The sequence below is a fragment of the Vanderwaltozyma polyspora genome, genomic scaffold (genome assembly GCF_000150035.1).
Source record: "Vanderwaltozyma polyspora DSM 70294 KpolScaffold1050 genomic scaffold, whole genome shotgun sequence".
Classification (NCBI taxonomy): Eukaryota; Fungi; Ascomycota; class Saccharomycetes; order Saccharomycetales; family Saccharomycetaceae; genus Vanderwaltozyma; species Vanderwaltozyma polyspora.
Window position 1 is genome coordinate 20,875 of NW_001834691.1, and position 16,539 is coordinate 37,413.

At 31.4% G+C, this 16,539-nt stretch overlaps 6 protein-coding genes and 1 non-coding gene across 7 annotated transcripts in view; 5 read left to right on the top strand and 2 right to left on the bottom strand.

The window, feature by feature from the left end:
* Nucleotides 1-2,949: 2,949 nt before the first annotated feature.
* Kpol_1050p9 (uncharacterized protein) lies at nt 2,950-3,339 on the bottom strand (the record flags this gene model as incomplete). The annotated part of the gene is made up of 1 exon (XM_001646960.1): nt 2,950-3,339. The coding sequence occupies one exon, from the start codon at nt 3,337-3,339 to the stop codon at nt 2,950-2,952; it is 390 nt and encodes a 129-aa protein (XP_001647010.1).
* A 1,474-nt stretch (nt 3,340-4,813) lies between these two features.
* Nucleotides 4,814-7,024, top strand: REC8 (Rec8p; the record flags this gene model as incomplete). Its single annotated transcript, XM_001646961.1, has 1 exon — nt 4,814-7,024. The coding sequence occupies one exon, from the start codon at nt 4,814-4,816 to the stop codon at nt 7,022-7,024; it is 2,211 nt and encodes a 736-aa protein (XP_001647011.1).
* A 2,071-nt stretch (nt 7,025-9,095) lies between these two features.
* Nucleotides 9,096-9,608, top strand: Kpol_1050p11 (Tkp3 protein; the record flags this gene model as incomplete). Its single annotated transcript, XM_001646962.1, has 1 exon — nt 9,096-9,608. The coding sequence occupies one exon, from the start codon at nt 9,096-9,098 to the stop codon at nt 9,606-9,608; it is 513 nt and encodes a 170-aa protein (XP_001647012.1).
* Nucleotides 9,609-10,311: 703 nt separating this feature from the next.
* Kpol_1050p12 (Tkp3 protein) lies at nt 10,312-10,761 on the top strand (the record flags this gene model as incomplete). Its single annotated transcript, XM_001646963.1, has 1 exon — nt 10,312-10,761. One exon carries the CDS (start codon nt 10,312-10,314, stop codon nt 10,759-10,761), a length of 450 nt encoding a protein of 149 aa, XP_001647013.1.
* A 1,557-nt stretch (nt 10,762-12,318) lies between these two features.
* Kpol_1050trna1 lies at nt 12,319-12,392 on the top strand. The gene has a single exon. It is a non-coding gene; the product is annotated as a tRNA-Asn (tRNA).
* Nucleotides 12,393-13,913: 1,521 nt separating this feature from the next.
* Nucleotides 13,914-15,704, top strand: Kpol_1050p13 (serine/threonine-protein kinase; the record flags this gene model as incomplete). Its single annotated transcript, XM_001646964.1, has 1 exon — nt 13,914-15,704. The coding sequence occupies one exon, from the start codon at nt 13,914-13,916 to the stop codon at nt 15,702-15,704; it is 1,791 nt and encodes a 596-aa protein (XP_001647014.1).
* A 328-nt stretch (nt 15,705-16,032) lies between these two features.
* The window catches only part of Kpol_1050p14, a gene marked incomplete at both ends in the record, with an annotated part of 697 nt that continues 190 nt past the window's right edge, over nt 16,033-16,539 (bottom strand). Inside the window, one exon of the mRNA XM_001646965.1 lies at nt 16,033-16,539. Within this exon, the coding sequence (XP_001647015.1) occupies nt 16,033-16,539 (507 nt within the window).

The window sequence follows — 16,539 nt, forward strand, 5'->3', positions numbered from 1 at the left end:
AAATAGAGGTGTCTGTATAGTGACAGAGTAAGATTTCCTTTTGAAAATATATGGGGATTATATTGAGAGAAAAATTGTGAAATAGGTTAGGATATATGATGTCTCTAAAGTTACATCACCATTAGTTCATTTAATATATGATATGGTAATTTAAACATATTTATTTAACGATATACGGTTTTTGGCATATTTTTTTAATATTGCTATCTTTCCCTGGGAATAAGCGCCTAAAAGGATGGTTGATACGGAATTAAGGAATGGGGTTGAGTCGTTTGGCATAATACATAGATTAGGTTATAGTCTTCCATAGTTCTACTATCTAGGACTAAAAAAGTATCTATTAAAAAAGAATCTTCGTCCAAGTATCTGTTTTTCATTACCTTGGAGCAATGAGACCTTAATTGTGAAATGTTGGCTTTATAGTAATATTTATCCGCATGGGTGGGAATCACTTCCAAAGCACTTCAACTGGGCAACATTGGTATCAACTGGGTGTCCTATATATTCATCATAGTAAAAATAGAAAAATGTGTTATTATGAGGAGTGATCAAACAAATGAGAACATCTTAAATGATAGTCTGTCTACTTGTAAGAAAAATACAGTAACCTAATCCTTGTTCAAGTAAAAAGTCAAGAAATATGAATTCTATTACAGCTCTGAATATATTTCTGGTAAGACTATTGAGAAATGGAAGAGTAATTTTATGATATATCAAAAAAATAGTTTTAAATAAATAGGTTACAGTATGTCAAATGAAACTAGATTCTAGATGTCTCTAAATAACATCTCACAATATACATCTTTACCGTTCTACCTTTACACTATAGAAGAACATGATAGGTGTTTGATTTTAAAAAATTTAGTGCATATGTTTTGTAAATGATGAAAGACAATAGTGAGTGACACCTCTATCACCCAAGAATTGAGATGTCTAATATCAGCTGTATAGCTAAGTTTTGCTGATATTGATTTTGAGTTTAAATACTCCCCTTAAATTATAGTCATAGTCGAAATAATAATTAAGATATGTTTTTAGAACAATTGTATAAATAATGGAATTTTTCATAGCCTTTTGATTTTGATGTGGTTTTAATATTAGAATAATATCGTAAAGCTACTGTCCTTCAGGGACCAATCTTAGAGATAATTTTAATAAAATAAATAATATATTAAGCTAATTGTAGATAATTAATTATACAGTAAAACACTCAGGTATCGAGTCAAACGTAATCAATGAAATTTGTTTAACCAGAAAGGTATTGCTCATAATATCATTATTCTTTATGCTCTTGGTAATATTTACATTTTGTACTTATAACTATCACTTTCGGACCACCCGAAGAAGAATTTCAATAATAAAAATCTTTCATTAATTATAAATATTCTTAAAGAAATTTCAACAGACAAAGAGTAAACATGTCAAGGATCAAATAAAATCAATTATTTAAGAAACAGCATTATATATTTATTGTACATAAATGGATCTTGACCATGTTTTAGAATTGCAATTAATAATTGAACTTGCAATGCTGAGATGTCTCCCCTACACCGTCAGACATATTACGAGGTAAACAGGAGAAGTGAAAAGAGAAAAGAGAACAAATATATAAACGTATAGATGTAATCATTGGAGGATTTTTTCTCTGTCGTTTAATTGAATTATCCTATTACTGACTCCAACGATACCTACTTGTTGCGATACAAGGTGAAATTACAAAACTTTTGAAACAGAGATTAGAATGGGACATATGATATGAGAAGAAGAAAGTAAAAACCAATTGTTCAAATACCTTTCTTATATTGGAATGGAAAATTGATGTTAATTGTAACTATTTATACATTTATATGTTTTAACTCTTGCTGAACTGATGATCCATTGAAATATGTTCCAATTTTTGTTTGAGACGTCATTAGAGATATATCCTGATGTGATGGATTTGTTAATAATTGAAAAAATCTCAAGATTATTACCCGAACATAAATATAAAAAGATTTACCGGAACATAATTTATGAGATTGGAGATAATGAGAAATAAAATGAATGACACTTGGTTTGTGTGTCGTTATCAGAAAAGAGATGAAAACAAGGAAATATAAAAGGAACCTTAATTTGTCTCAACATTAAGATTCGCTATTATAATTCTCTTCACTTTTAAATTTATTGTAATTGTAAAAAAAAGGGAGACACAACTCAAAAGGAAGAGTTAGAATCTTATCTTCTAGATACGTATCCTAGCTCTTCCTTTTGAGATATGATATAATAATATATTCACTTATTTATCTATTTCCTACTAAATTGATAAGTCACACTCTAATAATTTAGACAAATACTTGAGGTATAAATACTACTATACCTATTTTATTCCTCACCTGACACTTACCCTGGATATAACTTTTAAGCGCACTCATTCCTAAAGCCTTTTCATAAGGGAGATAATAATGATAGTAAACGTCAAAAGAAACCAAATAACCCTAAAAGTAGAAATAAAAGAAACCTAGTAAAGGAACCAGATACCACGACCAGGTCAAACTTTAAAATTAAAGTACCTATTTCTAATCCTTTAAAATCGCTGTCCATTCCACTTATCTTTAATTCAGTGGGTTTTAGATTTCTTAATAGTTCCCTGTTCCTAATAATGGTTTGGGTGGCACCTGAATCTATAATTAAAGAATCTTCCATTGTGAATGTCAAATTATTCTTCTTACAATAGAAAGCAATAGTAGACTTTGAGTCTACTGTATATTTGATTTTATCATTTAATTCTTCTTCCGATAATGAATTAATTAGCATTTCAGTAGAGTCATCAATTTTAACTTTAGTTAATTTATTCGCACGAATCATTATAGCTAATGATTTACTATCTATTTGATTATTCTTATCTGTAGAAATATCGTGATTATAGGTAGTATTTTTATTAATAGTTAAAAAGGATGCTCTAGCTAGTTGTTATTTGGTACATCTATGTGTTTTTATATTAATGGGGTGATCTGCACAGAAAATGCAGAATTTTCCAAATTTATATATACCGGCTATTTCACTTAAGCTTAAGTTACCTTCTAATTTTACCTTTATTTTGTATCTATGTTTAATGGCAGTCAAATTTTTACATTTAACCTTTATTTGATTAAAGATTTCATCATCAAGCTTATGCTCTTGTTGTTCGTTTGAATTTAGCAAAAGTGCAGAAGGTTGATTTTGTTCACATAGGAACAGTTTTGGATTTCCAAATGAGAAATTTTCTTTGTCATTTGCGGAGTTTAATAAATTATCTGTGTTGGGGGAGCTAATGTTTGTAGTCCTAACCGGAATCTTTAATTTTCGTAAATCCTTTTCCATTATCTAATTAATTTATTTTAATATAATTGAATCTAACTTTGTTCAACAGAGATCATAACCTTATGAAAAAGTTTTAGGAATTAATGCGCTTAAAAGGTATATCCAGGGTAGGTGTTAGGTGAGCGGTAGGTATAATTAGTATTTATACCTCAAGCATTTGTCTAAATAATTAGAATAATGGTTATCGATTTAGTAGGAAATAGATAAATATGTAAATATATAATTTCTATCTTGCTTTCACAACGAAGAGCTAGAATCTTATCCTCTAGATTCGTATGCTAGCTCTTCGTTTTTTGATATGCTATAATAATATGTGTATATATCCATTTGCAGTTACATATATTAATTATATTACATATATTAATTATTATATAAAATGTACAATGTATACAACATAATGATAATGATAGTGTGACATACATGATGGATTGTTAATACATGAAAAATGAGATTATTTACCCGAACATAAATATGAGAGGATTTACCCGAATGTAATTTATGAAATTGGGTTAATATGAACAGAAATGAATGACACTTAATTTAATGTCATTATCAGATAATAGTGAAAATAAGGACATATAAAATGGAACCTTAATTTCTCTTAACACTAGGATTCACTAATATTATTCTTTCTATTCTTAAATTTATGGTTAATTGTAAAAAGAAGACTAAGGCAATATACTAACTAAATTGAGCAGAAACAATTGATCTAGAAGATAAGATTCTACTCTGACATTTAGCAAGCAAGTTTATAACTATATATATATTTATTACTATATATTTATCTGTTTCTCACAAAATCGATAACCCACACTCTAATAAGTGAAGACTAATATTTGAGGTATAACTACTAACCATTCTTATCCCTCACGTGACACTTACCCTGAAAACATCTTTTAGCGCAATATTCCAACAAACCTTTTCATAAATACAAGAATAGTATGTGTGTACGAAAAAATAAGAAAAGAGAAAACTAAGAAAAAAGAAACGAAAAACTTGACCCCGAGAGATTTCGCGGGTGGGCGGCTATGGCCAATCTACAACAGATCCAGACGGTGACGCAAGTCCAAGAATATAATACTCTCCCCTAATTTTAATTTTCAATTACCCTTTTTTTCTTTCTTTCTCTGGGAGACGATTATAAACTTGGGAAGTATATAAAGTGAGCTCTTTCCAAGGTTGTAGTTTTTATTCTTGTTCTTGTTCTTTTCTCTTTTCTCTCATATTGGCTTAGTTTTATTAGATTGCAATAAAAATAAATACATCAAATTACATATATACATATTTACATACCTACTTACTTACACATATATATTTACATATTTGCATATTTACATATTTATATTTATACTATATAAGAAGTTTTCTGTGAAAAGAAAGAGAGTTGTTATAGAATAAAAGTTCAAGAGATTATATAAAGAGATTTAACCGTAGAATAAGAGGAAAGGTGGATTAGCAATTTTATAGTGAAATCATGTCAAACCCATTGAACATATCTAGATACCAGAATTTAAACAATTCGAATAACAATATTGGGTTCACTCCTTTAAATGAAGGTGTCACTACCGTTTGGCTACTATCGATTTTGGGCGGAGGTAACACCTCAAATAGAAATTTACATAATTTTGGTAATAAAGGAAATGGAAATGGGAATGGGAATGTGAATAAAACAAACAATAATCATTCAAGTAATACCACCAACACAACTACCGGTGGCAGATATACAAACGACACAGTGAAAAGGAAAGACATCATTAATGTCTCAATTCCAAAAACTTGTAAAGTGATAGAAAAAAATGACTTAGATTTACCACTAAGATACGTTTCAAATTTATTGTACGGAATAACTCTTTGTTATAATAGGAAAACTGAATATGTTCTAAATGATTTATCTTCTTTATTATCCCAATTGCATAAAAGATTTTATAATTATAAAACTTTAATCAGAAAATCAAATCTTAATTCAAATGACAGTGCATATAATAACATTGGAAATAATAATGCTAACAAAAAAAAATCAAATGGTAAGAAAAATACCCATCTATTGAATGATGACCCTACATTCGATATCAATGAAGTTAAAAATATAGAGATTTTTTTAGGTTTAAACTCTACTATTAATAATTTAAAGAATTCAAATAATTCATCAAATATTTCAGGTACCGATAAAAATAATTCAAACGGGTCAATCATTAAGAGACAGGATATTTTAAATGAACTATCAAATTCAAATAACTTGGATAACCCAATTCTATCTCGCTTCGATTTATTTTCAAGAGACAATCCAATAACTTTGGATGAGATCCCATTAGATGTAGACTTCAATTTAGATATAGACGACATTATAAGTCAGCATGGTACTTCAATTCCTTCAACTCATGATCTGAGTTCAAGTGATCATATAGAACTAAGAGATAATAATAGAGAGTTTAACTTAAATTTTGATGAAAATGAAGAAGATGAGGAAAATAGAAATAACAACATATCTAATATAGATTTAGGTATCTCTGCAGAAAATATCTCAGATCAAAGTGAAGAAGCTTCTTTGGAGGATGAATCAACAGGCGATTTTAACAAAAAAGAACTAACTATATATAATTCAAGGAATGATATGACACATTATTTACATAATTGGAGCAATATCAAATATGATGAACGTACTGGGTTATCTACAGATATGTTAAGAGATAATTTTAGTAACTATTGCGATAAAATGGAAAGACATAAAAAAAATAATAGAAAAACACATAGAACAGAATTTAAGAATATTGATGATATTAAACTATACTTTGATAATTCTTTAATTGCAACTACCTTGATTGATAATTGGAAGTATTTGTTAGAAGACAATATACCAAAATTTAACAATTTGAGTTTTCTTCCAATAGGTTTCAATAGACTAAAACGTCAAGGTAGTGACATCGAATCAGTTGAAAGAGGAAGGAAACGAAGTAGATCTTTAAGTTACTTATCTAGATCTAATAGTGTACCAAGTGAGGAACATGGAAGAAAAATTTCAAATGAAAGGGATGGTTCATTTATAAATAATGAAGGTGACGAAAGTAACTTAATCCTAAATCTTGAACAGATTAATGAAGAATTAGATGAACATAACAATAGTTTTTCTACTCATAATTATATGCAGATGAACTTAGAGTTGCCGCCATCTTCATTTGGCCGGAACAATACCAGAACTAGTGGAACCATACAAAGTACTGACAATGATGTTGTAGACATACTTCAAACAAGAATGCTACCAAACAAAAGGGTATCTACTAGCCACAGCAATATTTCCTCTCATTTTGATGAATTGGAATCTGATAGCCAGAGTGAAGCTCAGGGAATTGCGGATAGATTTGAACAACAACAAATTCTGGACTTTCAGACTAAGAAATTTTACGATTACATAAAGGAAAGATCTGAATTTGCAGGAAAGAATACCAATTCTTTTAGACCTTACAATAGAAAAATATTGTTTGAAAGCTTAGTTCCCAGTTCAATTTCACAAGATTCCAATCCTGGAGAAATTTTAAGTGTCGATAAAAGAATTGCCGCCAGCGCATTCCTATCACTTTTAAACCTAGCATCGAAAGATATGGTGGGTATAAAAAAATTTGAAGAACACCCTTTAGTCAAACCAACATTCACTCTCTTGAATGGTGATGAGATAATAGTTTATGTTTGAATTCTGTTTTTTAATAGTTTTCTTGATCGGCAAGTTTTACATAAAATATACGTGCCTATTTCCCAGTTTCTATCTATATATCAGAAAATTACAAGCCAAATTATATATTAATAAAATTTTGAATATATGACAGAAATTGCGAATGGTATTTAGCTTGTAATATTATAATACAATACTCTATGTATAAATATAAATTCTAAACAAATTTGTTAATCATACTGACGCTTATCCGCTAGACCTCCTGCTTCTCATGAGGTGAAGGGAATGGCAAACAATTCCATACGGCTGATCTTTATTGGTCCAAAGGCAAAAAAACTTACTTATGCTCACTAAAAGACGTAGATCACAAGATCTCGATTGAATTTACAGCTTAAGAATTTGAAAATGTACCAAAAGTGGTTAAGAGTTTCATTACTCAATAACTTCCGAGCAATGATAAAGATCAATGACGCTAACTCAGGTAAATACTCCATGTTTTCACTTGAGGAAAAAGATGACTTGAGCTAATCACAACTAGCTTCAATAGTTTTAGATGATAATGAACTATTGGAATGTTCGAAAAGCTTTCTAGTAATTATGCTTGTCCTGCTCTTATTCACTTGTCATAGTAGTTTTAGTTGAATAATGAAATATCCGATGACAGCAATTTGATCTGTACTTTCCATGTGGCTCTAACTAAGTTTGACTGACCCTATCTTTTTCACAATCTGCCTTACAACAGTTGGTATCTCCTTTGGGTTCATTATTTACTTCTGTTTTATCTGTTGTCAGTGGCTATATATTCTAAGTAACATGTATCGAGATCTTGTGACGTGACTTGTTATCTTGTCTGCGAATAACTACCTAACCAATATATATTCTCGAACACGAATACAACGATGCTCGTTAAATTCTCGATAAAACTCGAAAATCACTCATGTTTTACGTATTGGCAAGTGAATAATGAATGCTGAAAAAATATGTGAAATTCCTGTATTACATCCCTCTTGGATAATAAGTCAAACTAACACAGAGCGGCCACAACTATCGAGTAACAAAGCATATCTGACACTAAAGATAAAAGAAACGTCAGCAAATATTAGAAGTGGTTGCAAACTTGTGGAAACAGAAACTTGTAAAAAAGGCCAACTAAGTTAAAGTTTGAATATGATAACTATAACTCATGCTAGATAAAGAAGAATATATATATTTTGGTTTATAAGCACAATCGAATGTATCATATAATAGCTTATTTGCTCACTTAGAAACAGAATAAAAATTGCTAACAATGACTTCATAAACCTTAAGCAAATTCTCTAAAAAACAGAACAAATGGACAAAAAGAACGAATAGAATTATAACAAAATAATACAAGGAAATAAAACTCATCAGAAAAGATTAGACGAAAAATTCCACCTTTTGCAAAAGGAAACCACTAATCTTAAAAATGAAACGACGGAAACAACTAAAAGTTTGTTCGAATTAATGAACCAAAGTTTTACGAGAATTGAAGAATTTGAAATACAAACATCCATCGAATTTGCTAAAGTTGAACAAGCACAATAGAAGAGAAATCCTTCTACTATCTTTACAATCGCTATGCTGAGCTAGGTGATGAACTCACCCAACTCAAGAATTCGCTCTCCAACATAAATACATCTAAAAACATTGCTAATAAAAATAAAGAAATAATTACAAAAATTCATAAAAACGTTCCTGAACTTGTATTAGAGTCTACCCATCCAATTTTAGTATCCTGTACAAAATCCTATTCAGAAGTAAACATTAACCGTTCTCCTGAAATGTTAATATCTACTGGATCGCGTGTTGATAAAACAACACAGTTACTTGCTATTAAAACCAATTTAATATCAAAAAAGGTCAGATTTCAAGATTGGAATGCTTTCCTTTCCTTTTGCTGTTCTGGACTTGCTCTCAACATGGTTAAAAATTCCCGTGGTGAACTATTGATCTGGACTGATTCAATTATTGCCTTTTATAAAGGTATTGCTTTTGAAAGACAAAACGCTGCAAAAATTCAACAACTAATAGATGGGAAACCTTTGCCTGAGATGTTAACTTACTTGCCTACATGATCCAAATCACACATGAAACTATGACTATTATAGGATACAATGCTTTCCCAATCCCACTACACAAGATTCAACACCTCTATAAGATCCATTTACCCAATTCTCCTGGTCTAAATCCATCTACAATTACAAACTTTGAGGACATTATGGAATTCATTGAAAACCATACGCCACATCACCATACAGTCTCTAACACACCACACACAAAGGCTATCTTCAACACTACTTTCAACAATCCTTCTTCTCACTACAATAATCGTCGCACCAAGAAATACTTTTGCTCCCGTTGCACCTGCAAGAAGTGTCTTACCAACGCAAAACTATCCTTCTCTATCAGCTGCTACTGCTCATCATGTAAATGTTCAAACTGTCAACAAACCTTATCAAAATTTCTACAAAATAAAAGGAACAAAAGCTCCTACAATGACCACCAAAACTCTCCAAAGAAAAACAACCTGCTCATTAATGAGATCAACACCGAAACGAATACGACCCCAAATCCACAAATTTAGACGGAAGATGTTTACCTAGAAGTTGACGATACAGAACATGATCCTAACCAATGGACTACTTGGGATGAATACATCCCCAATCTTACTCAGACGAAGAAGTTAATGACACGGAAATCAATAACACGACCTTGAATATACATAATATCGTTTCTGCCCCATATCCTACTTCTCTAACCATTATCTTAGATACAGGTGCCGATGCTAATTTTACCTATTCCACTTTATGGCAAAAATCTCAATTGAATATTCATCACTTCACTTTTACCAAACTTAACATTGAAACATGTCCTCCACTCATCGTTAAACCTGCGACTGGTAGTCCACTTACTATTAACACCAAAATACTCCTACAAATCACTGTTCACTCAACTGTTTTTAACCAATGGTTTTATTTACTTCCTGACAATAGACAAGGTATCCTTTTTGGTAAACCTTTGCTTCGTGGATTATATTACCAAACTACCCCATTCGCAGACAATATCACTGTCAATGGAGAAATTATCAATCTCACAGATTCTCCTAATATTCAACAGAATGCCTTCATCATGTCCTTATCTCAACCAGCTCAGAAAAGATTCCTGATTAAAAAGCTCCTCTCCCTCCTTCAAAACTTTTCCACATAATCACAGATGATGATTTTTTACAACATGCTGAAAAGATACACCAACTTTTCCATGCCAACCATCGTGTTTTACAACAATTGATGAATCAACAAAAATTATGGAATCCCAATGCTCCTTTGTTACTACTCGACACCATACGCAATTGTAAGAATTGCGAGACTTATCAAAGTTTTAAAGATCTTCCGGTTGAATTACCAAATTTTAAGCCTATTCCTGTATTAACAACCTGGCATTTAGATTTTGCAGGTCTTTTCCCAATAGATGACGAATTTCGATACTTCATTATTGCCGTTGACTATACTTCCAATTTTACAGATACTACACCTCTAATCTCTCCAAACAGTGATGCGGTTTGTAAAATGATCCTGAGAAAATATAGAATGTTTGGCAAACCACGAACAAACATTACCAATAATGTAGCAAGTGCTACATCTCATACGATTGCAGATGAAATTAACCACCTAAAAATCAAATATATCCAGAGTTCTGTCTACAGCCCTGTGGCAACAGCAAGGCTGAACGTACTATAAAAACACTGAAATCATTTTTACTAAAAATGGCTCCTATCATACTCCGATGGTCAGTTAACCTATATACTGCTACCAACTTAGTCAATAACACACGAATGATGTATGTATATGCACCAGCTGAAATTGCCTTCACTAAAACTGCCCATATCAGTACACATAATAAACCATGGGCTATCAGACAGGCTTTGGAACATAACAAGCTAGTAATAGCAGATGCGAATTTTATGGAAAGAGAGCAAATAGTTCTTGCACTTCACAACCATAGTTTTGCTCAGCAGGCGAGAAACACAACCTGAAGTCAATGAAATAACATCCTAGGGATGCTAGAGTATATACGACAGGGAACATAGAATCATGTCCAATTTATAATGGAGATCTGTTCAGATGTAAAAGTAATATCTGATTGATTCATTTTGGTGATTGATACAAGATGTTTTTAATATAATATTTATATTTATTTCTCCGTCGTGTCTTATAAATGTAACTAAATAAATATATATTAATATTTTAGATAAACAATATTTTAGATGTACCAAAATGTCATGCCTTTTTATATGTTTAGATCCAATCTCATAATCTTAATATTATTTATTTATGATAATAAATTATGATGCCTTTGCACTTCACTTCTTATGATATGATTTGGCAATTACTTAGAAGGTCGAGTATGACATTTGCGATCGAACAATTGCAACGTGTCATAACCTTTACTGTCATAACCTTTACTGCCATAACCTTTATTGCCATAACCTTGAAACCCATTAGTGTGAACCATACATTTTAGGTTACAACAAGATCCTGTATTGTTTTAACCGACGATATTTTATTTAATGAGACTAATATTCGCCAGAACAATATCGTGTAGAATAGCAATCAATAAAATACGTTATGTGGAATAGGTTATTATATTATATATTTATATATACATATAAAATAAAATTATCGGTTGTTCTTTTTTTTTCCTATTTTATAATATAACAATATGAAGATTCATTGTCTTCACTCATCTCCTTTTTATATGCTCTGTTGAGCTTATAAATATTCTTTGTCTAGCATGTGCTTTTATCATTATATCCCAATAATTTGTGTTGGAATACACTTGGATTAATACAATCCAGTGAGGATCATATCAGGACTTATATTATTACTAGTCAAAAACATGTCTTAATGAGTTAGGAGATGTCGTAAGGAGTTAGAATACGAATGTGATAATCTGATAGGTCTGGGTTATGAAATAATGAGTCTCACAAAAAGATAAAGTGAGTCAATAAAAGAAAGTATATAAATAGAGAAGGTAGATCATAAACAAGTATATTAACTAACTATGTATAGAGTTGCTATTTAGATATAAAAAATTAAGTTGTCTTCTTACATATAAAATGACACTCCATATAAGGCGTAACTAATGTACTTATTTATGTTCTAATCCTTCAGCTATTTATTCACTTCCCTCTGTGTCTAATCTTCCTTATTGTGACACTATTATCTTGTAACCCGGACCTATCTGATTATCACATTCTTATTCTAACTCCTTTCAAAAAACTTCAGCAATTAAAGGACTCCGTGGCCAAGCTGGTTAAGGCGTGCGACTGTTAATCGCAAGATCGAGAGTTCAATCCTCTCCGGGGTCGTTTATTTTTATTTTTATTTCCTTTTTGGCAGTCTAATACGCAAACTGAACTAGGTACTTAGATTTGGAGTATCTTATCTTGAATTATACCTGAAATGTATATGCATCATTCTACCACAACTTATCAATGAAGGTGTCTCCAGTCAAAGCAACTGGGTCACAACTAGGGTATGAGATACACATACATACTTGTGACCAAATGATTATTCTGCTGATACCAATGTATTATGAGATAGATCATCAATTGACTGTCATACAAGAATAGCAAACCATACACTTATATATATATATATATATATGGCTATATAGAAATTTTTATTCTACTACTTCCAATTGGATTAATAAAGATAGACACCTTCCCACGTAATGCAACTCCATAATTGGTGGGGGCATTAGAAAGATTCTCATAGATATCTCTAAATTACGAGTGAAAGGTTTGAAGAAATTGATTCACAGCGCTGCAATCCCTTCAACTTACCAAATAAGGCTAACACCAATATTTGGATTGATGTGTGTATATAAATCAAGACTAACTGAACTATGATTACAAGCTGATGGTAAATTTTAAAATTACGATTAAGAATAGGAATAAAGCAATGTATCTTAACAATTATTGGAAGACAAAATAAGTTTTCTAATGCCCCATCTGGTTACAATCACAATATGTTCATCCCCCTTTCCCCTACCTAAGCCTACCTACTCTACCCAATCCACATATATTCATCCAACCTGAAAGAAAGAAATCGATCGACCGATTGCTGTTTCCGTTTGTACAAGCAGTCAATTTAAAAAGTTTAGGATACCACTCTCCTATTCGGAATTGAATATCATCACTATTATCATTCATCTTATGTCAACATAAACCATACTGCTTATCCAATATTCTCGACCAGTCAGAAAGCAAGACCACTCTTTGCTAATCACCACCAGCCTATGACGTCATCGACAGCCAGAGAGATATTTTTTCGAAATTTCGTAATTTCGAAATTTCTTTTTTTTTTTTATCTTTCGTTCTTTTTCACTCTCTTTGTCAGTTTCGATTAGATTTTAATGAAAATTATCATGCAATGACAATGCAATGAAGCAATCATTCTAAATATATATTCTGGATGAATATTGTCTAAACATTATAATTATATCATCAATTGAAATCTCATTTTTTTCCCACTATCAAGACCACAAGATTGATTGTTGTGACCGTTAGAAGGTTTGTTAAAAGGAGGAAATTATTTTCGATTAGAATTGGGTTTCTATTAAAATTATAGCGTATATATATAGACATATACAGAAACAGACTCTAGCACACATACAAACACGAAAACAGACATAGACTCAAATTAGCAATCACAAGCATACATATTCATACATATATATAGGCTTCTTCTTCCTCCGTTTTCCTAATTTTTTGTTTTGGGTTTATATCAATTCTACAATTCCAACTTTTTTACTACTATCAATATTAATTGATTGTAATTGATACCTTTTATTATTATTAATTTCTGTTATTTTGGATTACAAATAAATGGGTGAAAGCAATTCAGCTTCAGTATCAAGAAAAAATACATTACCCAAGAAATTCATTAAAATTTTTGGTGGGGTTTCAAATGATGATGAGAATAAAAATTCAATACCGTCTTCCCAACCTTCTAGAGGTAATTCCGTGAAATTACAGAAACCATCAAATAAAACTCCAGGCTCTTCAACAAACGTTTCAAGAACCTCTTCTATCAAGTCAAACCAACAACAATTGTCACACCATATCTCAGAGTCAAGTTTTAATGCAAATGTAATTTTAAAGAACACATCCATTCAATCGAATGAAAATACTACAAAACAACATTTAAATATCACACAATCATCTACTTCTTCTACTTCATTATTATCTTCCTTATCAGGTTTATCGCTATCAAACCAACCTCCTAACTCAGGTTACAATAATCCAAGTAGTATCAATCCTAGAAGCACTTCAGGCACAGCTGCAAGTTCAGTAGCTAGTATCACATCTTTTAACTCAACGACCAGTTTTAATAATGGTGGCGAGTCTAGCAGTTCTACTAATGTGACACTAAATTCCATGAATTCCCATCTTCCTTCTGGGAGATTCACTTTATTTGAAGATGGAACACATGTTCACAATTTAAAGGCTGCTGTAAGACAAGAAAAGTTACGTAATATGTTGAAAGGTATAATGGGAACAGAAAAGATCAAAGCACAAGCAAAGTCTGCCGTTCCTGAAATTTTGTTAGATACTAAAAATCCTATGCAAGGTGATCCACCTACGTTGTTTTCAGGATTGATAAGAATTGTAAAAGAATCAGACACTGAAATCCCTACAATAAGTGGTGCAACATACGATGAGAAGAAAGTTATATATAATTCAAATCATAATCAAGAATATGACGATATTCTAGCCTCATTCAATTTAAACAATGATTCATTATCATTCGCTGAAAAATATGGCCGTTGCCAAGAAGTTATTGGTAAGGGTGCCTTTGGTACAGTAAGATTATGTCATAAAAAAGATCAAAAAAATCTGAAATCAGAAACATTATATGCTGTAAAAGAATTTAATAAATATTCTTCTGAATCGGGAGAAGTCTATTCTAAAAGACTGATATCGGAATTTTGCATTTCATCTTCATTGAAGCATTCAAATATCATCACTGCATATGATTTATTTCAGGATGCAAAAGGTGAGTATTCAGAAGTTTTAGAGTATTGCTCAGGTGGTGATTTATTCACACTTATTATTGCCGCCGGTAAACTTGAGATACCAGAGGCAGACTGCTTCTTCAAACAGTTAATAAGAGGTGTAGTATATATGCATGATATGGGCGTTTGCCATAGAGATTTAAAACCAGAGAATTTATTATTAACATTCGATGGTGTTTTAAAAATTACAGATTTTGGGAATAGTGAATGTTTCAAGATGGCATGGGAAAATGATATCCATTTGAGCAGTGGAATTTGTGGCTCGAGTCCATATATAGCACCTGAAGTATTTACATTAAAAGAGTTCGACCCTCGTCCCGTAGATATATGGGCATGTGGTGTTATTTATATGGCTATGAGATCTGGCAGACAGCTTTGGGGAACTGCTGAAAAGACAGACGAATTTTATCGTCGTTATTATAAAGGTCGTAAAGATAAGGATATATTCGAGCCAGTTAAAGCGATCAAGAGATCAATCTGTAGGAACGTGATATATGCAACTCTTGATCCATCCCCTCAAAGAAGAATCAATGGTAAACAAATATTGAATTCTGAATGGGGTCGTGAAATAAAATGTTGTCACGAAAGCCATGCTCTATAATCAAGTGATTCTAGTTCCTCATATTTCACCGCACTCCATAATCATTGTCAGTGAATTTATTGGCAGTGTTTGAAGCATACATCTTATATAATAATTGCATTATTTAATTACGAAGCATAAGCATACTTATAAATATTCGAAATATCAAATTTCATTAATTAACGATAGTTATGGTGGTATTAAAAGACCATCACGCCTTCCATTTGTTATGAAAGAAAAACCTAATCAAACCCAATGGAATACCCCTTTTAAAGATACAATAATTTACACACATATATTTAAGATTATAAAATGTGGGTATTCATTTTAGAAACAAATGATAAATATTTTATTTAAACCCAAGGGCACATATATCTAAAGCATGCATTTGTTGAATTATACCCTGTATTCTATCATCCAAAACACCATTTGCATAATCATCTCTAGATCTTTGATCCAAATATTGTTGTACCTGTGATAACCTTGTATAGCCATCGGTACAGAATCTCAATTGAATTTTTACGAGAGCTTCAAAACTTGGATCAAAATAGGGCACTCTTAATGCGGTCAAATGAGGTAACTCTGTTTTCAATTGATCATTCAAGTGTTCATAAACTTGTCTTACTGTTTCCAATTCCTTTTCAGCTCTTGGTAACTTCGAAGCGTCCTTTGCAGGTTTATCGATTAAACGACGAACTTTTGCCTTAGCCGCATCAAAATCTTGTTTCTTATGTTCCCTTTTTTTCATTGCTTCATCAATTTCTTTAAAATAAGTAGAAAATTTAGTTATTGGATCCAAAACAGTTTCACGCAATGGCCCATCCAGTTGTTTTACTATTTCAGTATCAAAATCTTG